General features: G+C 51.1%; 1 protein-coding gene across 2 annotated transcripts in view; it reads right to left on the minus strand.

Annotated features, from left to right (window-relative positions):
* HOMER2 (homer scaffold protein 2) overlaps nucleotides 1-27,265 on the minus strand; it is an 88,274-nt gene that overhangs the window by 35,123 nt on the left and 25,886 nt on the right. For both annotated transcript variants that reach the window (XM_082736181.1, XM_082736182.1), the window contains exon 2: nucleotides 7,132-7,288. In XM_082736181.1, the coding sequence (XP_082592307.1) occupies nucleotides 7,132-7,288 (157 nt within the window). The remainder of the gene's footprint in view (nucleotides 1-7,131; nucleotides 7,289-27,265) is intronic.

Below are 27,265 nucleotides of genomic sequence, written 5' to 3' on the forward strand. Positions count from 1 at the left end.
TCTTGGTTCTCTCTGTTTCAATCTGGATATATGTTCTATCGGTCTGTCCCCCAGTTCACTAATCCCGGCTCCTGACAGAACCCATCTGCTGCTAAACTGAGTCACTGAACTCAATTTTAGACTCTGCATTTTTTTTAGTTCTAGAATGTTCATTTGATTCTTTAAAAAAAAAAAAAAAATGTCTAAGTCTTTGGGGGATATCCTTCCTGTCATCTACTTTGTCCATTTCCCCCTCTGTTTCCTTGAAGATAATAATCATGGTTCTTCAGAAATGCTCGATGCTGACTCTGACGTCTGGATTGTGCCGGAACCTGGTTCTACTATCTGGGTTTTGCTTCTCTTGATTCTAGGCCGATGGTCTTGCGTCTCTGGGTGTCCAGGCTTTTTCACCGTATGGTGGGAAATGGGTATGAAAGGACTGGTTAGGGTTCCACGGGATATTGTCGCCTACAAAGGACGTGTCCTCCCTTGTCTGCTGGGCAGGTAGGAATCCAAGATATCCTTATTTCGCTCTGGGACGGAGCTGTGTCAGGGCCCCATTTCCGGTCTGGTGAGGCTCCCTCTGCCTCTGCCTCAGGGCAGGCCCTCTAGGGCTTTCCACTGGGAGCCTGGCCGGTCTCTATCCCCACGTCCCCGAGACGCTTCAGGAGATTCAGTTCTGTTTGTCAGACGTCCCCAGCTTTGCTCTGAGGCCTTCCAAATTTTAACTTCCAAATCTGGCAAACCTCAGCAGGAGAAGCTGGCCGTGTGTCTGGGCCACTCGCTCCCCAGCCTCTCATTCTAGCTCCCAAGTCCCTCCTGCTCGAGCATGGATTTTCAGCCTCTACCTCCTGCCGCACCGGCGAGTGCCCTTCCCAGGGGAGGAGGGTACAGAGACGACCCCCCCCCCCCGCAGCGAGTCTCCCCCTCCCCGCTGTCTCTGGGGCTCTCGGGTCTTTGCTGTTCCCTTCTAGACCCCTTGGGGAGGTCTTCGTTCTAAGCACTGTAAATATGAGGGGAATTTCTCTGGACCCGCAGCAACATTCAGCCTGTCCCTGCAGACCCACGCACACCTGCCGTTCAGCCGCATCTAGTGGGGAAGCCAGCCGTGGCCTAAAGACCCTCTGGCCCCCACTGTTCCCTGCCCCGGGGGCTTCTCTCCTCCCCCAGCAGCGTCCACCTGCAGCCTGGCCTGGCCAACGTTCACGGCAGAAAAGAGCTGCCAACTGCCATTGTCATCGTCATCTCTGAGCGGTCCTCACTTCTCTGGAATTTTAGTCCCTTGTGTTCACGGTGTTTCTATGGTTTCGATGGTTTCCTTCCTTCCTCCCTTCCTGTCGTTTCCTGATGCCTGCCTTTCTTTCTTTTTAAGATTTTATTTATATGACAGAGAGAGAGCACAAGCAGGGGGAGCAGCAGACAGAGCGAGAGGGAGAAGCAGCCTATGTGGAGCTCGATCCCAGGACCCTGGGATCATGACCTGAGCTGAAGGCAGAGGCTGAACTGACTGAGCCGCCCAGGCCCCCCTCTCCAGTGCCTTTCAATTGCTATTATCTGGGCTCTGCTTTCAGCTGCCGGAAGGACCACCGCATGCCAGAATGTATATAATTTACTCAAACACTCAAGTGCTGACTCTGGGAAAGTTCAGAGAGATGCAATTTACTCTGTGTCTCAGGTGACATTTTCTGCTGTGGGAAGCATGTAACTCGCACAGGGTGCTGTTTATCTCAGGAGGCAAACCCGTACTGCGAGGCACCCATCTGGCTCGTTCGCGGGACTTCAGCGGGTGGGTCCCATTGGCGGCAGACGCTCCGCAGATGCCCCCCGTGCCCGCTCCGAGCAAGGATCCCAGACCCCCAAACAACTGCCCAGCTCACTGCTCCCTTTCTGTCACCCACACGCAAATGAGTCAGTGGGGAGGTGTCCCCCAGCCTGTGATTTAGTTCCCAACCCCGGCCCCCGCCCCTTATTCTCTTGTCTCACAAGAGAAGGAGGGTCCGTTCATCTGCCCAGATGTCAACCAGCCTGTGCCCTAGGTCCCTTCCTCACCCCGCCTCCAGCGGCTCCTCCCACCGACACACCTGCACTGGACACTCGCCACCACAACCATCTCTGAATTCCAGTGGCGTCCCACGGCCGGGTTCCCACTCTGCAAGTGACTCCCTAAATCGACAGGTCCCCCAAGTCAACCCTGAGCTGGCTCTGTTCCACAGCTCCGGGGTCAGCCCCCCTCCCCTCCACACCCCCCCATCTGATTTCTCTTAGCTGCCTGGTTTGGCTCGCGCGCCACCGCACCGCCGCAGCCTTCAAGAGCCGCAGAGCTGGAGGAGAGAGCGGCTGACACTTGGACAAATCACTAAAAGCCCAGCTAAGAGGACTAAAAGCACTTTCTCAAAGCAAGTCATTTTATCTGTATTTAAGCCCAATGTATCCTTGGATAACTCCACCGACACCCATGCAAACCCAGCTCGAGGACAGCAGATGAAGTGACAGCATCAACAGATAAAAGGAAGCAGGTCAGCCTGATTCACCACCCCTAGCAGAACATCCCGGCAGGAGGCGCGACGATCCCAGCTCAGAAGCCCAGAGAAGGGAAGAGGTAATAATAATAATAGAATAGAAGAAAATAATAATAACAACAACAATAATAATAACAATAACAATAACAGAGATAATAATAATAATAGAATAGAAAAAATAATAACAATAACAACAATAATATAATAACCATAACAACAATAACAACGACAACAATAATAATAATAATAATAAAGGCACCTTGCAGATATTCACTCATCAAACACAACTGCCTAACTCCTGGGTGCCAGGCACTGCCACGTGTGCTCAGCAGAACCCTGTCCTGTCTCCTCCTGTTTGCTTAAAGGAGAGAACCAGCCCCTGCCAGTCTTTAGATATCTTTGCCACACCAGCTGCGGCTGTCCAAACACGGAAGAAGACACGCGGCTCGCGTGACATCGTGTCAGGATGCGCTGCTCTACCGGCCAGGGCCAGCCTGCTGCAACCCAAGCGCTGGGCAGTTGGTGTCCCGGGGTCTGGCCACAGGCGCCGGCCTGCCAAGCCTCACAGGCCGTGCGAAACTGGGCTGGGTGATTGCCTGTCCTCGACCTCAACTGTGAAATGAAAACTTCTGGGCTCCCTTCCTCCGTAGGAAGGGAGAGGTTCCCGTAGGAGGAAGGGTTGTGACAACTGGAAGGAAAAGACAGGATTGAGGCGCCCGACCAACGTCATCTGCAGTTTTCGCTCTGCTGAGAGAACGCTGCTGAAAGGAGGGATTCTGTCTTAGGACAAGAAGCCTCGTCAGGAGATCAGGAGGAGACGAGGCTCTCCCAACTTCCCTCGAGGACATTCCAATGGAGGCTTCTCTGCTTTGGGGGCTCTGAGGAGCAAGAAGCATCCACCAGGCCCCATTCCCCTGCTCAAACCCCCAGTCCCCTGCTTCCGAGGGCTTCTGGCCTACAGGCAGAGGGTGGGGCAGGCTTCAGGCAGGAGAGGGGAGCCGGTCAGAAGGCTACAAAAAGGGGCGCCTGGGTGGCTCAGTGGGTTAAAGCCTCTGCCTTTGGCTCCAGTCATGATCCCGGAGTTCTGGGAACGAGCCCCGCATCGGGCTCTCTGCTCTGCAGGGGGCCTGCTTCCCCTCTCTCTCTGCCTGCTTGTGATCTCTGTCTGTCAAATAAATAAATAAAATGTTAAAAAAAAAAAAAAGGCTACGAAAATTCTAAGCAAACAAAAGGTGCTCAACATCCCTCCTCCTTAGCGAAATGCAAATTAAAACCACAGTGAGACAGCACCTCACACCTGTCACAACAGCCAGGACTGAAAAGACAAGAGGGGTGTCTGGGTGGCGCAGTCTGGTAAGCGCCTGACTCTTGGTTTCAGCTTGGGTCGTGATCTCAGGGTTATGGGATGGAGCCCCCCATCAGGCTCTGTGCTCAGCGGGGAGTCTGCTTGGGGTTCTCCCCCTTTGCTGGGACTTCTCTCGCTCTCAAATAAATAAATCTTTTCTTAATGATTTTATTGATTTGTGACAGAGAGAGCGAGAGAAGGAACACAAGCAAGAAGGAGCAGGAGAGGGAAGCAGGCTCCCCGCTGAGCAGGGAGCCTGAGGTGGGGCTCGATCCCACGACTCTGGGATCATGACCTGAGCTGAAGGAAGACACTGAACGACTGAGCCACCGAGGCGCTCCTCAAATAAATAAGTCTTAAAAAAAAAAAAAAAAGAAAGAAAAGAAAAAAAAGACAAGAAATAACAGGTGTTGGCGAGGATGTGGAGGAAAGGGAACCCTCGGGCACTGCTGGTGGGAACGTAAACTGGTGCAGCCCTTGTGGAAAACAGTACAGAGGTTCCTCAAAAAATCAAAAATAAAATTACCCTACGATCCAGTCATCCACTATTGGGTATTTACCCAAAGAAAATGAAAACACTAATTTAAAAAGATACGCACCCTTGTGTTTCCCGGGCATTATCTACAGTCGCCAAAGTAGGTGCGGAAGCAGCCCAGTGTTCATCCCCGATGAACGGGCCAAGGGCGCGGGCGTGTGCGCACAACAGAGCATCCCTCAGGCTGGGGGAAGGAGCTCTCCCCACCTATGATCGCGCGGATGGACCTAGAAGGAGTCAGGCTACAGGGAGCAAGTCAAAGGCAAATGCCGTCTGATTTCCCTCATTTGTGGAATCCCCAAAATAAACGGACCAACAAAAAACAGAACAAACCGACGGTTGTCAGAGGGGAGGCAGGTGGGAGGGAAGGAGGAAATCTGTAAGGACCACTGAGAGGGGTGAACTTCTGGGTAGAAGATCAATAAATGAGTCGTGGGGACGAGAAGTACAGCATAGGGAAAACAGCCCATAATCCTGTAAAAGTGTCTGTTGGTGACCGACAGTGACTACCCTTCTCGCGAGGAGCACCGCATGAGGGACGGAACTGTCCAACACATGGTGCGCCTGAAACCCAGACAACACTGCAGGCTAGTCATACTCCAATTAAAAAAAAAAAGACTTGGGGCGCCTGATGGTTCAGTGGGTTAAAACCTCTGCCTTCAGGGACGCCTGGGTGGCTCAGTTGGTTAAGCGGCTGCCTTCGGCTCAGATCCTGATCCCAGCGTCCTGGGATCGAGTCCCACATCGGGCTCCTTGCCCCGCAGGGAGCCTGCTTCTCCCTCTGCCTCTGCCTGCCACTCTGTCTGCCTGTGCTCGCTCTCACTCACTCTCTCTCTCTCTGACAAATAAATAAATAAATAAAATCTTTAAAAAAACAAAAACAGAGGCGCCTGGGTGGCTCAGTGGGTTAAAGCCTCTGCCTTCGGCTCAGGTCATGATCCCAGGGTCCTGGGATCAAGCCCCGCATCAGGCTCTCTGCTAAGCGGGGAGCCTGCTTCCTCCTCTCTCTCTCTGCCTACTTGTGATTTCTGTCTGTCAAATAAATAAATAAAATCTTAAAAAAAAACAAAAACAAAAACAAAAAAACCTCTGCCTTCGGCTCAGGTCATGATCCCAGGGTCCTGGGATCCAGCCCCACATCGGGCTCTCTGCTCAGCTGGGAGCCTGCTTACCCCTCTCTCTCTGCCTACTTGTGATCTGTCAAATAAAGAAATAAAAAAATCTTAAAAAAAAAAAAAAAGACTTTCAGGACAAGTTATGGTCTTAAAATACTAGGCATAAATGTGAGGCCCTTCAAAAGCAGACTCTCTGACCAACTAAAAAGGGAATGAATTTGTGCTTTTCTTTCTTTTTTTTTTTCCCAGCCTAAATTGATAGGGAATGAAAATGGGGAAGAGGTTTAGAGGGAAAATAGGGGAATTCTGCTTCAAATACAGTGAATTTCATTTTCTTCTTTTATAAGTGACTTTGTTGATTTACCTAATTATTCTAAGTAAACTACCTCCAAAATGGTGCTTGAACTCAAGATCCCAAGATCAAGAGTCACACACCCCACTGACTGAGATGCCTGGGTGCCCCAGATACACTGAGTTTAGGGTGACAGCAGATAATGGAAATTGTAAAACTGTCCAGTGGGATGAACACTGCCTAAAGACAGAAAAGAAATCATAAAGCCTCAAATCTACTTTTTTTTCTGTTAACTTGGCGATACTTCTGTTGCTATCCCTTCTTTACTCTGCCGCCATAGCAACGTGGCAAAAATATCAAGGAAGACAGCAGAATAATACAAATACCTGGGGAAAAAGGTATTTCAAGAAATTCTCCAAAATCTTTTAATCAAATTCGATCGCTAGGAATGATAACATAAAAACCAGGCTAGATCTAACACCTATCTAGTTATAATTGCTGGGACGTGTGCAATATGCCAGCATTCTCATGCACACTAGAAGAACGGACTCTGCAGAAAGCAATCTGGTCACAGTGGTCACATGCCATGAATCAATGATTACTATCTCAGCATACCGTATTTTCTCCAGGAATCGAACCTAAGGAACTACCCAAAAGAAAGCAATAGGTACATGATGAATGAGTGGGAGAACTTGTTTTATAAAGATGCTCATTATCTAGACCAGGAAAAAACTGGAAGCCACGAACATAGGCAACCATAAGGGGAGAGATTAAGAAGAGTGCAGGCCCTTGGTGGAACTGTTACACAAGCATTAAAATGCTAGTTACGAAGACAACGTGGTAACAGGGAAATAATCTTCTTTTTTTTTCCCTCATTTGCCATAATTTTTTTAAATTTATTTTTTATTTATTTTCAGCATAACAGTATTCATTATTTTTGCACCACACCCAGTGCTCCATGCAATCTGTTTTAAATGGAAAAAAAAAAAAAAGGCAGGGTGTGGCTTAGACCAGCGTCATGACTGTAACAGGAACACCTGTGTAACGTGGCAGGAATTGGGTGCATCCTTTCCCCTCCACTTTGCAACATAGCGTAGTGACATTTTTTCCTAAGATTTTACTTATTTGTTTGAGAGAGAGAGAGAGGGAGGGAGAATCTGAAGCAGACTCTGCTCTGAGCACAGAGCCCAAGGCGGAGCTCGATTCCAGGACCCCGAGATCACAACATGAGCCAAAAGCAAGAGTCAGACACTTAACGGACTGAGCCCCCGGGGCACCCCCGTATCCTATGGTTCTTGCTGACAAAGCAGGGACTGGGAATGGTGGCGTCGGCCTCCGGGTGGTACCTTGGCTCCGTCCACGCTGATGATGCGATAGCTGTTCCTGGTGACATCGTAGAAGTAGGAAACGGTGACCGCCTGCTTGCTCGCCGGCACCCAGTTCTTCTTGGTGCTGGGATCGATCTGGAAGACGTGCGCCCGCGTGGTGAAGATGGGCTGTTCTCTGCGGGAAGAGAGGAGGGCGCGTGAGGGTCAGAGCAGGATTTCGCAAGTCATTTAGGACGTCTCGCCCCACCTCCTGCGATCCCCAAAGATCTCAACGGCTTATTGGAAGAGACGCATATACAGGAGGACAAGTAAACTAAGACCAGGGGGAAGGAGAGAGGCCGGCACGGGAGTCACGGAAACCCACCCCCCATGGGCTGTGGGCGACTGGCAAGGAGCGACTCGCTCTACATGCGGGTCCCGAGTCCTCGCTTCCTGCCAAGCGTCCCGGTCCTGTCTGACATCCCGCCGGCACACTCGGGAGGCTGTGATGCATTTCTTTTGGAGGATCCTGCCACAATTTTAGGATTTGCAATCCATGTGCAACTTCCTATTATATTTCTAGTAAGTCATTCTCAAATTCGCAGCATCTTACCCAAGACGCGTTCGTTCGTAATGGACGGAGCCTTAAGGTTTTATGGTCCCAACTGAGAAATCTTTGGAGGTTCAGGAGCTTAACTCAGGAAATCCTTCCCTTTTGCTATTCTTGCCTCTGTAGGGTTGTTGCTCTTTGGCTCCTGTAAATCCTTAACATGACTGTCAACCAGATGGACACAGGATCCAGGTTTCTTTCTGGAAAGTGGGGAATTGTTTTGATTTTGACAATAAAGGATCAAGAAATAAAGCAGATGGATAAAAATCTGAAACCGATGCCACAGCATTTCATTCTGTAAGCTATCGACCTCACAAAGTAATGTAAAAGGAGACACAAACTCTTTACAAAATAGACTTAATTTTAAAGAAAGGGTTTTCGGGCAAACTGGCTCAAAAAATCCTTTAAGTGTTCCAAATATGATCACACAGGGGCGGCGGGGTGTGAGGGGCGGGAAGCAGCTCCCAGCAGGTAAAAGTGGCCCCACTGTTCATGAGATGCCTCAAATCTATTTGTTGTTGTTGTTAACTTGGTGATATTTCTGTTGAAGTATCATGTTCATGAGATTTAATGAGCATTTATTAGAGATAAAAACAAAACCAAAAAGTAACTCAAAACACATTAACTTTTAACATCCTTACAGTGTCCAAAGGGGTGGCATAAAATATAGGACACTCAGTGGATATAAAAAAAAAAAAAAAATCAAAGGGAGAAAGTGAATTTCAAGTGTTCTGGTCTCCAGTTGGAGAGGTTTTAGGCAAAGCAGTCTTTGAACCTGTTCTGCCTAGACGAGGCTCATTACTGGAAAGAAAGCTCTTTTAGAAGAGAATCGTCTTCCTAGAAAAGCAATTTACTATTTGAGCCTCCTGCAAAGAATACTATCGCCATAAACATCAGCATCAACCATCAGTCGTGGCTGCAGACCCGTTTCCATGACCGCTCTTCCAGGAGAACAAAAGCCAAAGGCATGCTACTTGTGCTAACTCAATGCAATGGGTTCAAGAGGCCAGCTTTCCAGAAGAACCAATGGAAGCATTTCTTGCCCCCCCGAAATCTCCCTTCTAGATTCCAGAGGAGGACAAGCCCCTCCGGGAACGTGGATCACTCGGACGTCTGTCTTTCCTCAACCGTGGTTAGGTGTACCCACCCTCCCGAGCCTCAACTGACACCCTTCCAGCCACGGGGTGACAGGACTTAGAGACAAAAAGAACATTCTTGCTGCAGTTTCCCGCATCGGTCGTCACCAGGAGGGCCAGCCTGCGGGGGAGCCTGTGTGCCCACGACAGCCGCGTTCTTTGTCAAGTCCCCGCGGGGAAGTCTGGCATCTGGGCTCCCCAGCTGTGTTACCACCAGCCCAGGCACCATATTTTGCTAATCATCGAAGTACAGCACCAGAAAGGAAAACGCCTGCTCACACGGAATCCTGCAGATGCGAGAGGAGGCGACGGTTGGAAGGACAGTAACCGCAGGAGAGAGTTTTAGAGGAATTCGGCAATGTATACAAACACCGAATCATGCTGTGTACTTAAAACTAACGTGATGTTATACGCTAATTATTCCTCAATTAAAGAAAAAAATAATTGCCTTGTGCTCAAGTCTCTCTGCCTCCCTCCCACGGAGCACTAACGAGCGGGGGAGGGGCACCCGGGTCAGGCAGGAGCCCCGGCCGGCGGCTGGGGCAGGGGCCCGGCTCTCTCACCCGCACTCACGTCCTCCACACTGAGCAAGAGGGACTGGGTCTGGGCTTTAGCGCCTCCAGACCAGTGTTTCCTAAACCTCTGACGGAAATTAGCTGAGCACTTCATAAAAAGCAAGTTTCTGGGCCCCAACCTGCTCCCCACCGCCTCCCACCCCCGCCCCGCAGGAACTTGGCTCTCCAGGGACCAGCCTGGGGAGCTCCGTTTTTAATAAGAGCTCCAGGTGATTCTGATCCTCAGAGAAACCCACAATGAGACATTAACAGGTGATCTAGACAAAAGACGGAAGAAGTGAGCCTACGGCCAGCATCTCGCCTCCGCAAAGACACTACGAGCTTTGAATGATTCCAGATCTTCCTCCCACAGCCTGAAGGGGACTATGGTGATACCTGATACTGAGGACAGGATTTTGGGGGTGCAAAGCGTGGGGAGGCAGAAGTGCTCTGGGTAGAGATGGGGGGGGCGGGAAGGCCGTGTGGCCAAGCCATCACTGACTTCAAGCACTCTGTGTCCCTGAGCCCGGCAGGACAGAGGAAGTGAGGGGAGCGGGGAGACCAGAGACCAGGCAGGAAGGACAGGGAGGCTTCCTGACCGGGGATAAGCCAAAGTCAAGAGTCACCTGTGAGGTGTGATTCAGGTCAAGTTGAGCACAGGGACATGAAGACGTCCCCATCTCCAGACCTGCCGGCTGGGCTCTGGGGATGGCCCAAAGCTATGGTGGGCCGCCCTGGGGACCCTGGCCAGAAATGCAAGGATGTCAGAAGAGGAAGGACCATGGACCCAGCTGGCCACAACGTCCGTGGCTGCAGCCCGGGTGTCCCGTGGTCAGGCCTCTGCAAGGGGAGAGGTGCGGGGAGTCCCACACCCCTGCTGAGGACGAGCACGGGGGAGACCAGAGACCTCATTCCTCAGTCCTGGGCAAGCTGGGGCCAGTGTGATCGCAGCCTTGAACCCAGGAAACTGCCCACAGGACTGAGATTTCCACAAGAATAACCGCGTCTGAGGCCAATGGGGAGTTCTAATGAATTCTTCTAAAATTCACAAATCTAATGGTGTTTAAAGAAAAGGAGGAAGAAAGGATTAAAAAAGTCAGTATTTACTGACTCCTTCCACCTGCCATGTTTTACACGTGACCTCTCCTCTAGGATCATAAAGATCCTTTGTGGGAGGTGTGCAGGTGACGAAATAGGGTCTCAGACAAGCCAAGGACCTGCCTTCGGTTACACAGTAAGTGACAGATTTGAGACGCGAAAGCAGGTCCAAGGGACATGGTCCCCTTCCTCTTAAGCATTACGCTCCACTCTTTTGGAAAGAAGAGCTTTCTGTAAGACACAGCTTCTGATGTGGTTCTCAGTGATCCCCACCTCCTAGTAATTACGCCCTTATGGAATCCCCCTTCCCGCCCCGAGCTTGATGATGGTGGTGGCGGAGGGACCTGTGACTTGTTTTAAACAAAAGAGTATAGCAAAGGTGATGGGATGTCATTGCGCAAGTAAGCTACACGAGATTGTGAGGTCTGTCTTGCTAGCAGATTCTCCTGACTCTCTTGATGGCTTTGGTGAGGTGTGTTGCCATGCTGGGGGGACCCACATTTGCAGGAACTGAGAGTGGCCTCCAGCCAACAGCCAGAGGGAAACTGAGGCCCTAAACTGAGGCCCTTCGCCCAACACCCCCTGGGGAACTGAAATTCTTCCAACAAACCACTTGGAAACTTGGGGATCAGATCTCTCCTGAGACCCCCACCTCTCTTTGACACCTTAAAGATACTTCCTAAGAGACCCAGAAGCAGAGGACACAGCTAAGCCACGCCCAGACTCTGGACCCAGAGTCTTTTGTTTTAAGCTGCTAAGGTGGTGGCAATTTATTACTCAGTAAAAGAGAACTAATACCTTGACCGTCATAGAAAGTCTACTACATATCACAAATCCTGACATCGGGATGGGCAAAATCAGAGAAGTCTATAAACCTCGCCCCAAAATTCAGAAACGCAGATTCCCAGCTCTGAGAGATCATCTTGCCTCACCTGGAAAAGCAGAAGTGCTGGAACTAGGACACAGGAGTCAGTTCCGATAAGTGTGCAAATCAGTATAAATAGAAAAATTCAAGAGAAGCAGAACTTTCCAACTCAGGAGACCGCCTTTCCCTCTCAGCAGGGAAAAGCTGAAGAGAGTGTGTATCAGAGAACAGAAACTACCTTCATACCCAATTTTATTCTCTTTTCTTTGCTGTTCGATGCTTAGGGAGTGGATTTCAAAAATACTCCCATTCCTTCTTCAATGCTTTAAATAGAAAGCAGATGTTTCCGGATGGCGAAACGTTGCTTTAGGCAGACAATATAACCCACTGTTCCCTCGCACAGTCTTTTTAGAGCTGAATAAACACCAATTGCTGCTCATTGAACACATTTTGGAACCTGACAGTAATTGTCCCCAAGAATAATTAGACACTCTGTGCAACATATGTATGTTTGGAATATGAAACCCACTCAGCAGAGACACCACTCCTGCTCTAAACGGTTTCTGGCTCCGTGTAACAGAATTCTGCAAAGAACTGGCAGGACTAATTTTTGCAGGGGAAAAAATAAAAAGAAAAATGATGTTTTAATTTATCATCACCCTCCACTTGCCACAGCAATGCTCAGCTCCACGCTTTTTCGGATACGGGTCTGTGAAACCTCACCATTCTTATTATTCCTACTTCTGCTTGACTTGAATGAAAACCAAACCATCCAGACATTATTTTGCAGCTATTTAAACAGTGTTTCATGGTCTCACAGGAAGCCCTGGCTAGTTTATCTATCTCGGGTCTCGAACCCTTCCAAACATCCAACACTCAGCACCAAGAGAAACGCTCACCACCAAGCTCGACAGATTAAGGTAAGGCACGCACCCCCCCTACCCCGCCCCCCCCCAACTGTCGCAAAGACCTTCCCCGGCTCTAGCCCCCATCGGACACACTCCAGGTGTGTTAGAATGTCCCCCCAGCCCGGACCGCCTGGCCCTGCTCCTCACCTGTCAGCATTTCCAGGTGCCCCCGCATATGCCCTGTCTTGATCCTAAACATCCCACCCTCTTTGCGGGTCGGCAGACCTCCTCTTTGTCCTTCACATGCAGTCACGGCCTCCTGAAATGTCCCATCTGCGCCCCAGGACACGGACCCTGGACTGAGTGTCTGTCACAGGTACCAGCAGTGTGGGCTCTCCTGGCTCTGAGCCAGTTGGTTATTAACCTGGTTATTAACCGGGGTGGTTAATAAGGCCCTTCACAGGGATGCCTGGGTGGCTCAGTTGGTTAAGTCTCTGTCTTCGGCTCCAGTCATGATCCCAGGGTCCTGGGATCGAGTCCCCCATTGCCGAGCAAGGAGCCTACTTCTCTCTCCGCCTCTGCCTGCCACTCTGCCTGCTTGTGTGGGCTCTCTCGCTCTCTCTCTCTCTGACAAATAAATAAATAAAATCTTTAAACAAACAAACAAACAAAAAAATAAGGCCCTTCGCAGACAGGGTCAAGCCTCCAAAGACGAGGACCCAGAGTGGATAACAAAGGAAAGATGGACAGAAGGTCCGTCTAGTACATTCTCCATCCGAGACTCGAACTCATGGCTGTGTTATGGCTCTCCTTGCATACCAACCCCCGTAATAAATAGAACAGAATGAAGCTACTGTTATTTGCAGCTAATGTGACCGCCACACCTACAGCGCCCAGGAAAATCAACTGAAAAAGTGAGCATGAGTAATAAAGTTCAGTAAGATGGCTAGTTACAAGATTAACAAAAAAGAAACTCAACAGCCTTCTTCTAGATGCAAACAACCTTGCAGGTGATGTAACAGATTTTTAAAGATCCCTTAGAGAGCAGCAAACAGAAAGATACCATTTCTAGAAATCTATAGAAGTGTGCAAGATCTGCCTCAAAAACATCAAGACAAGAATTTCTGGAGAGAGGGACGCCTGGGTGGCTCCGTTGGTTGGACGACTGCCTTCGGCTCAGGTCATGATCCCGGAGTCCCGGGATCGAGTCCCGCATCGGGCTCCCAGCTCCATGGGGAGTCTGCTTCTCCCTCTGACCTTCTCCCCTCTCATGCTCTCTCTCACTCAAATAAATAAAAATAATAATAATTAAAAAAAAGAATTTCTGGAGAGAATTTCTAAAGGCACAGAAAAGCAGACTTTAATAAATAAAACACATTCTGTTCTTAAATAGGAAAAGTCAACATTTGGGGCGCCTGGGGGGCTCCGTGGGTTAAGCCTCTGCCTTCGGCTCAGGTCATGATCTCAGGGTCCTGGATCGAGCCCCGCACCGGGCTCTCTGCTCAGCAGGGAACCTGCTTCCCTCTCTCACTTTCCTCTATGTGTGTTCTCTCTCTCTCTCTTTCAAATAAATAAATTTAGTCTTTAAACAAAAAAAACGTCAAGTACCCCTAAACTAATCCGTACATTTGTCACAGCATCAACAGGAGTATCTTGAGAACCAAGACAGGGCTATTCGTGTGGGAAACTCGCCCCGCGAAGACAGCCAGGAAAATTCTGAAAATGGAGAGCAGTGAAATTCAGCCCTGTCGGATAATGAAATACTTAACTGCAGAGTCCAGCACGTGAAACGGGGTTATCGAGCAAAGAAGTAAATTAATGGAACAGAACAACCAAGTTAGAAGCCCGAGGAATTGAGCACATGGTGTAGGTGGTGCTTCTCATCCGTGGGGGGCACGGGAGTCGCCCCACATACCCTGTTACAACAAGGGGTTAGCAACTCTCCAGGGAAAGCCTGCACCTGCTGGACCCTGGCCAGAAGTCTGTCTCCACGCCTGGTCTGAGCCCTGCCAAGTGAGTCAGGGCGGACCCAGTCTATCAAAGTTATTTCTACCTGCCCCCAAACTGCCCAGATTAACCCAGCTGATTAAGGAGAAAGCTCACGTAAGTCACATCTGTCACCAGCCCTCCAAGGACTGGGGATTCTCTTTTCGGGTCACATTTACATCAGAGAACGGAATGAGGCAAGTGACCCTGTGGAATGCTGACGGGCTTTGTTGATGATGCTGCCTTAGGTCCCAGAAGGCGGGACAGTTTCTCGGGAGCCCTCGGCACACATTCTCTGTGGGTCCTCCTATGATATGGGGCTGACCAAGTTCCGGGACGGGGTCACAGGCTGCGGGGCTGCCCCAGATCAAATCCACTCCCATGTGCTCTGGGAAAGGGCCAGGAGTCTCCAACAGTGGGTGGGGACCCTGACAGTGAGGAGGGGAAGAAGCAGAGTTTCAGAACATCAAAGCTGATATGGAAGGCAACTACTTGCGTGGGGGTAGCGTGGGGGCTCTTCTGAGGACGAAGGATAAGAAAACAGATTATGGGAGGACAAGACCAAGGGAGGAACAAGAGAGAACATAAAACAAAACTCACCAGGGTGACAAGTGAAAGGGACATGAGGGAAGCTTCTGGGGGACCAGTGATGTTCCGTATCTTCATCTGGGTGATGCTTACATCATTGTGCTCACTTTGTGAAAACTCACTGAGCTGTACACATATAATTTATGTATGCACTTTTCTGTATATATGTTACAACTAAAAAAATTTTCCTTAAAAATACATCTTATGCAAAACTGACAAAAATGATGATACACCAGAAATAAATCTGGTTAAAGAACTGTTTTAAAAGAAACAACCCACCTCTCTGAAAACTATAAAACACTGATGAAAGAAACTGAGGATATTACATGAACATTCCATGCTCATGGATTAGAAAAACAAATATTGTTAAAACGTCGTATTATCCCAAGCAACTTTATACCTTTTAGGCAATCCCCATCAAAATACATTTTTCAACAAAACTAGAACAAACAATCTGAAAAATCTGTGTGGAACCACAGAAGACCCTACAAAGCCAAAGCAATCTTAAAAAAGAAAAGTAAAGCTGGCGGCATCACAATTACGGACTTCAAGCTCTATCCACAAAGCTGTCGTCATGAAAACAGTATCGTGCCAGCACAAAAACAGACACACAGATCTATGGAACAGAACAGAAAACCCAGAAAGGACCCTGGACTCTCTGGTCAACTCCTCTTCAACAAAGCAGGAAAGAATATCTAATGGGAAAAAGAGCATCTCTTCAACAAATGGCTTGGGGAAACTGGACAGCTTCATGCAGAAGAATGAAACCGGACCATCACTCTCTTTTACCATGCACAAAAGCAAACTGAAAATGGATTAAAGACCCCAATGTGAGACCTGAAACCATAAACATCCTAGAGTAGAGCACATGCACTAATCTCTGACTTCATCCATAGACGTGTGTTTCTAGGTCTGTCTCCCGAGACAAGGGAAATAAAAACAAAAATGAACTGTTGGGACGACATCAAAATAAAAATCTTCTGTACAGCAAAGGACACAATCAACAAAACGAAAAAGGCGACCCACTGGATGGGAGAAGATATTCGCACACAACGTATCCAATAAACGGTTAGTATCTAAAATCTATAAAGAACTTATCAACTCAACACCCCCCAAAATGAATAATCCAATTAAAAAACGGGCAGAAGACATGAACAGACATTTCTTCAGAGGTGGCATCCGGATGGCCAACAGACTCCTGGGAAGACGCTCAACCTCCCTCTTCATCAGGAACATGTACATCAAACGACAATGAGGAACCACATCACACCTGACAGAGCGGTTAAAATCAACAACACAAGAAACTAAAGGCGTTGGTGAGGATGCGGAGAAAGGGGGACCCCCGTGCGCTGTGGGTGGGAACGCAAACTGGAGCAGCCACTGTGGAAAACAACATGGAGCTTCCTCAAAAAATTAAAAATAGAGCTACCCTACGACCCAGCAATCACACGACTGGGTATTTACTCCAAGAACACAAAAACACTAATGCAAAGAAAGGGATACATGCCCCTGATGTTTATAGCAGCAACACACACACACACACTGGAATATTATTCAGCTCTTTACAAAAAAAATGGAATCGTGACATTTGCAATGACATTGGGGAGCGAGACAGTATTCTGCTGAGTGAGATAAGTCGGTCAGAGAAAGACAAATCCCGTATGATTTCACTGCTATGTGGAAGTGAAGAAACAAAGAAAAAAGATGAACCAAGAAACAACTGCTGGTGACCAGCAGGAGGGGGACGGGGGAATGGGCAAAACAGGTGACGGGGACGCAGGAGGTCGCCCGTCCTGATGAGCGCCGGGCAGTGTACGGAAGTGTTTCATCACCATATCGTACACCTGACACTAATATGACACTGTATGTGAACCGGAAATGAAATAAACACTTTTAAAAACCGCACCTCGGGGGTGCCTGGGTGGCTCACTGGGTTAAAGCCTCTGCCTTCGGCTCAGGTCATGATCCCAGGGTCCTGGGATCGAGTCCCGCATTGGGCTCTCTGCTCGGCGGGGAGCCTGCTTCCCCACCCCCTCTCTGCCTGCCTCTCTGGCTGCTTGTGATCTCTCTGTCAAATAAATAAATAAATAAATAGATAACCGCGCCTCGTCATCAGTTACGCTGTCACCCCGTCTTCATGTGGCCCCGTCTATCCCCGTCCAGACCCTCTCTCCCTGCTGCGCACATCCACCCTCCGCCGCCCCCCGCACCACTCTTCTGGGCCTGGCAGGTGCAGGGCAAGAAGCCCTCCAGACGCCGCAGGTGTGCCCGGAGACAAGCCGGCACCGCGGTGCGCGCGGCTGCGGGAGCGGAGACGAGGCCGGAGGGGGGGCCCGGCTGGATACCCCCAGACGCTGACCGCCACACTAAGGAAATGAGTCTCCACCTTGGGGCCACCCTCTCCCACCTGGGCTCCACGGAAGGTTTATGTCCAGGCCATTTTCTCTTCAAATACATTCCAAGAAATACGCGTGTAGGAAAATGTGAGATGCATCTGGCTAGTTGTTTTCTTCACCATGTGGTGTCACCTTTAGGAAACAGTACCCTCAGGGCACCTGGGTGGCTCGGTCAGTTAAACATCTGACCTCGGCTCTGGTCATGACCTTGGGGTCCTTGATTGGCGCCCCATGTCAGGTTCTGCTCTCCATGGGGAGTCTGCTTCTCCCCCTCCCTCTGTCCTCTCCCTCTGCCTGTGCTCACTCTCTCTCTCTCCAATAAATAAATAAAATCTTTTAAAAAATAAAAAAGAAAGAAATGGCATTCTCCATCGAAGACCGCTGGAAGTCATCCGGGAGCTGTGTGCTCGCCACACGCAAACTGACCGTCACCTCGATGGGCACCTTCTGTCCGTGTTCACCCTGCGGGAGGCGTCCTGTCTTGGGATTTTAGCATGGATTCGTGCTAAAATTTGTGCTATCGCCTGCTGTGTGTGGCATACTGAGGTTTTATGCTATCAGAACTCATTCCATCTGAATCTATGGTGGAAAGAAAAAAGGGAGTTTTAAACAAAAAAGCAGAGTTTTATGATTCATGGACTGTGAACACCAAGCCAAGAATCAGATCACCCAGGTGATGATTTCTGAAAAGCCCAGTGGCGAGCTGCCCAGGTCGTAACAATTAATGAGTCCTGGGACGGCTAATTCAGGGGAGCCCCAAATGCGGCTGGAGAAGCGGTCCATGCTCTTCCTCGCGCTCTAATACATCTGGGCACAGAGTTCCTTAGGACACTGCAATGACAACAAAATACAGAAGACTCGATGCCAAACGTGAGATGAGAATGTGACTTGGCGACAGTACGCCCCATCACAGCAGACGCGATGTTCTTAAAGGACCGGAAAACACATGCTCCTAACCTTAAATGCTGGGGACTGGCGTTCCCGTCTGTAGTAAAAATGGGGAGAAGGCGGGGTGACTGCTAACGGGTTCTGGGTTTCTTGGAGGAGGGATCAAAATGTTCTAAAATTAGATTGTGCTGATGGTTGCCCCAGTTCTGAATAAAAAAAAAAAATCAGTGAATTGTATATTTTATAAAACTGACTTGTACTGTACTTGAGTTACGTCGCAATAAAATGACTTTGGTGTGTGTTTGTTTGTTTCGTTTGAAGATCAACTGTGCGTGAGAACGGGCAGAAAGAAGACCCAGTGACTGAGTTTTCGGGCTGCCGCGGCACCCAGCAGAAATGCCGGAAGGCGGACGGGGTCCCTTTCCGGGGCAAATACCTCGAGGGGCCCCCTGGGTCGACCACACCACACAGAGCCCACAGGGAGAAAGGAGGGGACACACGACCGAAGCAGGGACCCAGCACAGCAGGAAGAGGAGCAAGGAGCAGGTCCTGAAACTTAAGAAAGTCCTCAGGCCACCCAGGCGGACGACCGGGGGGCTTCATGCCCTCTAGAAGGCTACCAGGCTGCTCTACCTTTTCTGAGAAAGGAAAACAAAGGAACAGAAACCCAAATGAGGGACTAACAAGATTTGAGTCCTCCTTGGTCTCAGGGCCATTACAGGACACTTTGTCCCCATCTGGGACAAGGCTGAAGAAGTGGAGGGACTTCTGGACAAGTCAGGAGGAGCCGTGTCAGGGCCCCGGGGCAGGGGACGCTCTCCCTGCCTGTGCGACCTGGGGCCAGTCACCTCACTCTGAGTCCCACCAGCCCAAGGGACTGTGCAAAATGCTTGTCACAAACAGCTGCCTGGTAAAGGGATGTTGTAAGATGCTAGTTACGGCAGAGACCCCGCTGCGTGGACGACTGTCCCTTTCCTACCTTGGACAGCTCAAGTCGCCCGGACACAATCGAGCCGAGCCGTCTCTCCTAAAAGCATCAAATTAAACAAAAAAAAATCTTTAAGAAGAGTAACTATGTGTGTTCATAATTTAAAAAAAAAAAAATTTGTTCAAAGTTTAAAAGTCTGAGACTTGTTTTCTCCTCTACCGATGAATTAGTACTGGTTGTGGCTAATTGCTTTCATGGTTCACACTTTTAGTTTCCTGCGTGGCCGCCGGGTGGGGGGGGGGGATTCTAGTTCCAGTTCGAGAAGCCAAACCCTCGTTAAGGGCATGGCTACTGCTCTGAATTCAGATTTTGGGGGAGAGAAGCTGTTTTTGTTTTCGTAGACTTACTCTTGTTCAGAACGAAAAACATGCGGTGTGAGGGGGCTGGTAACTTGCCAAGCCCCCTGCAGAAGATGTAAAACACGGAACCGAAGGTGCAGACACACCTTCAATGCACGCCCTGACGCCTTCATTTATGCCATCAACTGGCCTCTCGGGCTCTTCGATTTTTTACGTATTACAGAAAACTTCATTCATAAAAATAGGTGGCAACTCTAGAGTTGCCAGATTTGGCGTGCGTGTGCGTGCACAGACACACAGACAGACAGACAGACACACACACACACACACACTACAGGGTTTCTGGCTAAACTTGACTTTCAGATAAACCACGGACAGTTTTTACGTTATTGAGTTATAATTCAGACACCACACAACTCCCCCTTGTGAAGTACACGATTCTGTGGGTTTCGGTTTGCTCACGTAAGTGTGCGGCACCACCACTGTCTGACCTCAGAGCATTTTCAGGAACCCCCCCCCCCACATCCCATGCTCATTAGCGCTCACTCCCGCAGTCACACAGGTCGTGTGGGCCACGTCTGGCCGTCCTCACCAAGCACAGTGTCTTCGAGGGTCATGCATGTTGGGCATGTCTCACTACCTCACCGGGTTCTGTGGGGGACATCAGTTGGCTGTACGGACACATTACATTTCGTCTCTCCATCCTTCAGGAGAGGGACATCTGTGTGGTTCCCACCTTTTGGCTCTTGTAAAGAATGCTGCTGTGTCCTACCTTCAGGTGGACCTGTGTTTTCTTGGCTCTTGGGTACGTCCATAGGCGTGGAATTGCGGGGTCACAGGGATGCTCTGGGGAGGCGCTGGAGCCTGTCCGAGAGGCCGCACCACCCTGGGTCTGGTGACCACACCCCACAGTGACAGAACTGTGCCTCCTCTGTGTTCCCACACCTTCCTTGGTGGCTGCTGCCGAAGGAAGGAACCAGACCGCTTACCTCAGTCTTTTATGAACAGGAGAATTTGTTCATGCTTTGAGAAATACAAAAAACACAGAGAGGTGGGGTTTAGAGAGAGGCAAGAAAGGGATTCGGTAGATAGCGCAGCCAGGGGTTTTTGTTTTGTTTTGTTTCGTTTTTTTAAGATTTTATGTATTTGACAGAGAGAGAGAAATCACAAGTAGGCAGAGAGGCAGAGAGAGAGAGAGAGAGAGAGAGAGGAGGAAGCAGGCTCCCTGCTGAGCAGAGAGCCCGACGCGGGACTCGATCCCAGAACCCTGGGATCATGGCCCAAGCTGAAGGCAGAGGCTTAACCCACTGAGCCACCCAGGCATCCCCCAGCCAGTGGTTTTTACGTAAGGCAACCTCGGAAGACACAAGCAAACCTGTAGACTGGGGGTGGGCCACATTTCAAGGTCAGGAAGACATCCTTCTGGGTTCTGCCCTTCTCCGTTTGTCCAGAGTGACCTGGACAGTTACGGCTCTGCATCCCCGTGCCCTAGGGTGGGAGGAGTGGCTTATAGGAGCCCCCAATCCCCGGGGAGCACCTCCACTCTTCTTACAACTGCAAGGACAGGAGAGCTCCAGATCCTTCTAGACTGGAAGGATTTTGTGCAGCTGGGAAAGTCCTGGCTGCTCCTGGCCACTCCTGGCGAATGGTGTCTACCTGCAGGGGCCCAACAGTCTGACCTGGTACCCCCCATCCCAGAGCCCGCGGCACTCCTGACCCCAGATCTCAGCTACTGTCCTCGCTTCTGGCATCTCATCCCAGCAAGAAGCACGTGGGGCCTCCCTCCCCACAGCCACAGGAGCCACGTTCACGGTCATCTACGGACAGCCAGTCGACCGCACCATCAAGCTCTGCAGCCTTAGGAAACTGTTCTTGCCCCAGCCCCCTGCCCGGACCCTTGGTCCAGACCCCCAGGAGCAGGGTCCCCACACGGCACGGGTCCCGGGAGGCTGCAGGGGCCATCTCTTTGTTGTCACTTATCCGGAAAGCATGCGGGGCTTACGGAAGAAAGTTTGCTGCTCCTCCCAAGAGGTAAACATAGAATCATCCTAGGACCCAGCAACTCTAGGCACACACCCAAAAGTACTGAAAGCAGGGACTCACAGAGGCTTGGACACTCCCGCTCACGGCCCGGTTCACAACAGGCATGAGGCCGAAACAGCCCACGTGTCCACAGACAGATGAGCGGGTAGACATGCAACGGATCAGTATTTAGGCATCAAAGGGAGGGCATTTTGATGCCTGTGACAACACAGGTGAACCCTGAAAATAAAGCTAAGTGAGATAAGCCAGCCACAGAAGGATAAAAACGGTATGGTTCCACTTCTGTGACCCAAACAGTCAAATGCATAGAGACAGAAAGTAGAAGGTGATTATCAGGAGCTGGGGGGCGTGGGGGGTGTGGTGTTAGGGCTCCGTGGGGACAGAGTTTCTGTTTGGAAAGATGAAGAGGATCTGGAGGTGGATGGTGGTGACAGGTGCACGGCGCTGTGAATGTTCTCGATGCCGCTGAATTGCAAATGCATCTAGAAATCATTACAATGGAGAACTTGATGTTGCGAATGTTTTACCACGAAAGCAGAGTGGCTGGAGAACTTGAATGTCTCTCAGAATCTCTTGCTTTGGAGAAAAGAAAACAAACAACAAGAAAAGAAGGAAGGGAAAGAAAACCTTGTAGGTTTCAGAATTCCCACAAAACCTAGCCAAAACTAGGGCTGCCAAGGACACAGTATTAAGAGAAAAGGTTACAGGATAGCATCCTGCTCTGCTCCCATTCTTATAAATACGGATACTAATATCGATACATACTTACTTAACAAACATTTACCAGCAGCTACACGAGAGGGCTGAGCTGGGCACTGAAAACACCCCAGGAAATAAGCCTAAGGCATTACCTCAGGATCCAGGGAGCTCCCTCCCTGTCTGTGTCCGGGCCCGTGTGTGTGCAAGGGGACAAGTGTGGAAAGGTGACCATGTAGCCAGGGTGTTCTCTGGCCAGAAAGGGACCAGGCTCATCAAAACATGCAATGTGGACCGGTATCTGGGCAAGGGAGAGGCCCCTGTCTCTTGCTTCCCAAGCTTAAGGTCAAAGGCACAACCACGTGCACCAAACCAGACAGGGGTGAGAGGACCCCAACCCCCCCATGGACAGAGGGAGAGAGGCAGGTACTCCCAAGAACTTTCTACAGCATGGTGTGAAACTTGCAAAGAGGGGAAATCTGGTGGTAAGTGTTCCTAGAGTGCTGGTATGCACCACCCCCCCACACACAACAATGATGATGAAGCGGGCAGGAGAAAGCTTCAGGGACAAGGGAAATATTTACGGCATACACTGTAGTGACCATTTCCTGGGTATGTACGTACCTCCGGACTCATTAAGCTGTATCCATTAAATACGCACAATTTCTTGCAAGTCATATATACCTCAATAAAGTGATTTTAAAGAGTTTAGATAGCCGGGGACAAACATGACAGGAGCTGGATGGGGACACGGCACCGAGGGGCCCCCTGAGCGCCCAGGTGCTTGGCTGGCGATCTCTAAACCAGGGGCTGCCCTGGAAAAAGCCAGAGCCTCCATCCTGAGTTATCATCTGGGTTTGATCCTGCCGCACGGTTAACCCGCTGGTTTCCAACCTCGTGACCAGGAAGTAATTTATTATTTGTGTCTTCCCTGCGGACCCCATTTATTGAGAGAGTTTGGCCTTCTGGGTGGTATCTATGAAAGAATAATTTGTTTTCTCTTTTCTTTATCGATCAAAGTCACAGCGAACTGCCAAACAGCTTTCTACCCGGCAGGACTGCACCGAGGTGGCCCCAAGAACGGAGAGGATTCCAGCCAAAGATGCAGGAACGCTCGGTGCCAGCCTCAGCCGTCTGGGCACCCAACAACTTGCCCTTTGTCTCGGGGAGAGAGCGGAACAGCGTGGACACCTGTCCCTGCTCTCCCAGGCCCCTGGGTGGGGACAACTGGAGGGCCATTTCCCTCTGCGTCCAAGGACAGTGCATGTGACATCAACGGCCTTTGTGGGAAGTGCAAGCTCCGGCGGTCTACCTGCGGGGGAGGCAACAAAGTCCAGCACGCACAGAAGGGAAAAGCGACACGTTCAGGATTTCACATTACAAGGCCGAGGCAGTGGGTGTTTCGAGGAAGGAGACCTAGTAAGTAAAAATAAGCCCACCATGCTAGAGCTGCTTGAGTTCACTCGGGACACGTGGCAACGGGGCACCTCCCAAGCTCTGCGCACACAGTAGGTCCAAAATATTTGCTAAACTGAATTATCTGGCTTTGATGTAACGTGGAAACCCCATCACTTGCCCCAGCAAGGCAAAACAACTGTTGTTTCCCACCACTGTCAAGGGGCAGAAGTGTAGACCCGCTTGTCTGGTGCAAACACACAGGGCCCCAGACAGGACTCCTGCAGTCCCTGGGGGGCCCCCATGGGACAGCTGCCGACACCTGAGCCCTGCAGGAGAGCCAGCCTAGTCCCGGGTGGGCCACACGCTCTGTGGGGCAGCTCAGAGCAGGGATCCTGGGGAGCCCCTGCAGGAAGCCCGGGGCCGGGGGCTGGCAGGGTGCTGGTGCCGCGCGTCGCCCAGAGTCCAACTCTGGCCTTCCATCTGCGGTCATCGGCGCCTTTCAAAAGTTAGACACCAGGCCCCAGGGGCAGAGAGATGGATGCGGTACCCATCCCCCGACCCACTGCACTGGCCAAGAGGAAGAGCCGGCGGTGCCTGAGGGTACTGGTCGGGGCTCCCGGAAGGCGGTCAGAGGTCTCTGCCAGGGATGCCCCAGGGCAACGCGATCCTGCTGGGACAGGACCCCACCGTGTGCAGCTTCCCCTCCCATGGAGTACCAGGCCCCTCCTTGACAAGGGCTTGTTCAAGATTCTCCTCCAGGATCACTTTCTACGCCTCAGTTCCACAGGGTTGAGAACCATCTCTCCCTGGGGAGCCCCGGTGTGTACCTGCGGCCCAGGTGTCTGCGCTGAGCTCAGCGGCTGCAGCGCCCCTCCCTGCCGGCTCTGCCCGCGGCCCCGGCTCAGCGAGTCCCGCATCAGCTCCAGCAGCGAGCCAGGAGCCCAGGAGCTCATGCCCCTCGCCACCCGGGCCCTCGGCCTCCTGGCACACAGCGTCCTCGAGGGGGCCACCGGCGAGCCGAGCCAGCCTGCGACCGATGGCTTGGCACACAGTCGGAGGATGGCCGTCTCCGTGCTCCCAAAGATCTGTACCCTTCTGCCCAGCATCGAGCACGTGGCAGAGATCCGGCAGGCACCTACAGGAAGGACTGCCTTTTTCTCAACGGCGCAGATGTCTTCGGGCTGGGAGCAGGAGGCTCTCCTCGAGCTTCTGGGCGCAGAGCTCAGCCTGGGGCGCAACTGGAGTGCCCGGCCGGTCGCATCCGACCACGAGTGGGCTTGTCCATTTACCCGTGCGCTGAACAAAAATGTGCTCTGTGTCCGGGACATTAAAAAAGACTGGGCCATGCCAACCTTGATTATAATAGTCTCTTTCTGTGTCTGGATCCTTTCTGTCAGGACATACACAAGCTCGGGTTTCTCCCCTTTCAACCCGACCTGTGAGTCGGCCTGCCCGTCCCTCCCAACACGCCCTCCTGGCTGCCGGCATCTGCTCAGGGAAGCACCACCATGCTGCTTGGGCGTACAGAAGCAGGGAAGCCCACCGGCCGGTCAGCCCATAACGGGGTCGGTCTAGACTAGCCACCTCCCTTTGGAACTGGGTCATCACTCCTGCACGTAAGGCCCCTGCCCCTCCATACATAAATACACATGACTGGAGTGACAATTCATTTCTCCAGCCCTTCCAACAAGGAGGCTTCACGGATCAGACGGACGTCAGATTCCGGCATGACTTACAGAAAGGTCCACCAGAAATTACACAGAATGCCCAGCACCAGGAAGAGTTAGATCACTGAGTTAACACAAGAGTATAGTGTAACCACCCAAGAAAGAGAACATTATTAGAACTAGACAAATATTGTTCCCTGCAGAGCCAAGAAATGAGACGGGATCCTATTTCTTTCTGGACCTTTTCAATGCCCAGAGCCAAGTGCTCCTCAAAGACAAAAGCTCCCGGCACTGAGATCAGAGAGAAGCTTCTCTTTAGTACTCTCCCAACTGTTCAAAAAACAAGAAATACAGGGGGCACCGGCTAGCTCAACAGTATGGCAGGTGATGCTTGATCTTGGAGCCGTGAGTTCAAGCCTCATGTTGGACAAAGAGTTTACTTTAAAAAAAAAAAAGCAGGTGGGATCCTAGTGCCTCTCATATTTGGAATAGGACGTGCCTGGGAATGTTCTTATTTTTTGTGTTTTTCCTTTGCCTTCTTTCTCCGACTGAGAAAAAGAAACACAGCCTATCCCTCCACCACGCTAGCGTCTCCCAGCTTCTTGTTTGTTCTGTCCATCGCCTGGAATCCGTTCCAGTTTCTGTCCTGAAGACATTATTCTTGGAACCGGGAACTCTCGGTTCTAATCGGCGCTGGGGGGCCATCTGTCTGGGACTGCTTTACTTCAGACTCCTGGAAGACACGGCTCCTCCGCGTGCCCCCACCCGTCTTACTGCTGTGGACCCTCGAAGTGAGTGGGAGGTATCCGTTAAGGACCCCAATATCTGTAACCGCTTTTTCGCCTGATTGCTTTGGCAGGCGCACATTTCCTAGGGCTGCGGCACTGAGTCCATGCTGACTTGTGGGCTTGAAACAAGAGGTCCAGACCCTCACAGAGCGGAGGCCAGAAGCACAACATCCTTGCCCCTGGGGTGAAACCACGCAGCCATGCTGCGCTCCCTCCGGAGGCTCTGGGGGAGGGGAGGGTCTGGCGTCCTGACTGCAAAGCCAGCAGCCTGGCATCTTCAGGTCAGTCTTCCTGCTGAGGGCCGCACGTCCCCTTTGTCTTCGGCCTCGGTCCCATCGGGACACCCCTAATTGCATGTAGGGTCCGCAGGCATCGTTCAGGAGAAGCTGCCCATCTCAAGGCCCTTGCTTTAATCACGTCGGCAAAGACCCTCTTATCACAAGCGGTGGCGTCTGCTGGTTGCAGAGGTCTGGGGCCGAACAGCTAAGGGGCGCGCTTCAGTTGCCCACACTGGACAGGAACTTTTTATTTCAGTGGCTGACAAATGGTTTTCCCTCTGAGCCTTGCTTTACCACCGTCCTGATCCCCTGTATCAGATGAGAAGCTCATTTGCTGGTTCCTCCCCTTCCAGACTCCTTGGTGCTGCAAGCACTGCCTGTCCTCGCTGATCACGCTTGTTCCACGGCTTCCAATGCCTCCCGCCCAGCCGGGTCCCTCCCAGACCAGCGTGACTTTATTCTACAATGCCGACCCCTCCCCCCACGCCGCCTCACCTCGGCCAGTATGTTCACGTGCCCTCAGTTTCTCCTAATACACACAGCGCCCCTGGGAGCTTCCATCCAAGTTCTAGCTTCTGGCCCCATGTCTCAGGCCTGCCCGGGGCGGGACCTGTGGGCTGGGTCAGGAGGCTCACGGGAGGGCCGCAGGGCAGACTGCTCCCCCCTGGAACTCCCCCACCTGCAGCCCCTCTGCCGAACTCCAGGTTCCTCGGACACACTGTTGGCCTCACCATTTCCCTGCCTGCTTTCCTGCATCCGGGGATTTGCAGCAATCTCCCCGCTGCTGCTACTCCCCTGGGATCACAGTTCATCTTGCTGTTCTAGGGTTATGTGATCCCATTACCAGCAGGTTGATGGTTCTGGGTAGGCAAGAACACACCTGCTCTGAGTCCCCTACCTCTGACTCAGTTGCTCTCATCCACTTTTCAGTGACAACGTGCCTATGCTGAGACAGCAGACGCTCTATCTTGGGCTCCTCTTGGAGAGAGCGGGGCAGGCAGGTTGGCAGGGCCCAGACTTACAGCCCACCCGGTCCCACCCCCGACG

The sequence above is a fragment of the Mustela nivalis genome (genome assembly GCF_964662115.1).
Source record: "Mustela nivalis genome assembly, chromosome: 6".
Lineage (NCBI taxonomy): Eukaryota > Metazoa > Chordata > Mammalia > Carnivora > Mustelidae > Mustela > Mustela nivalis.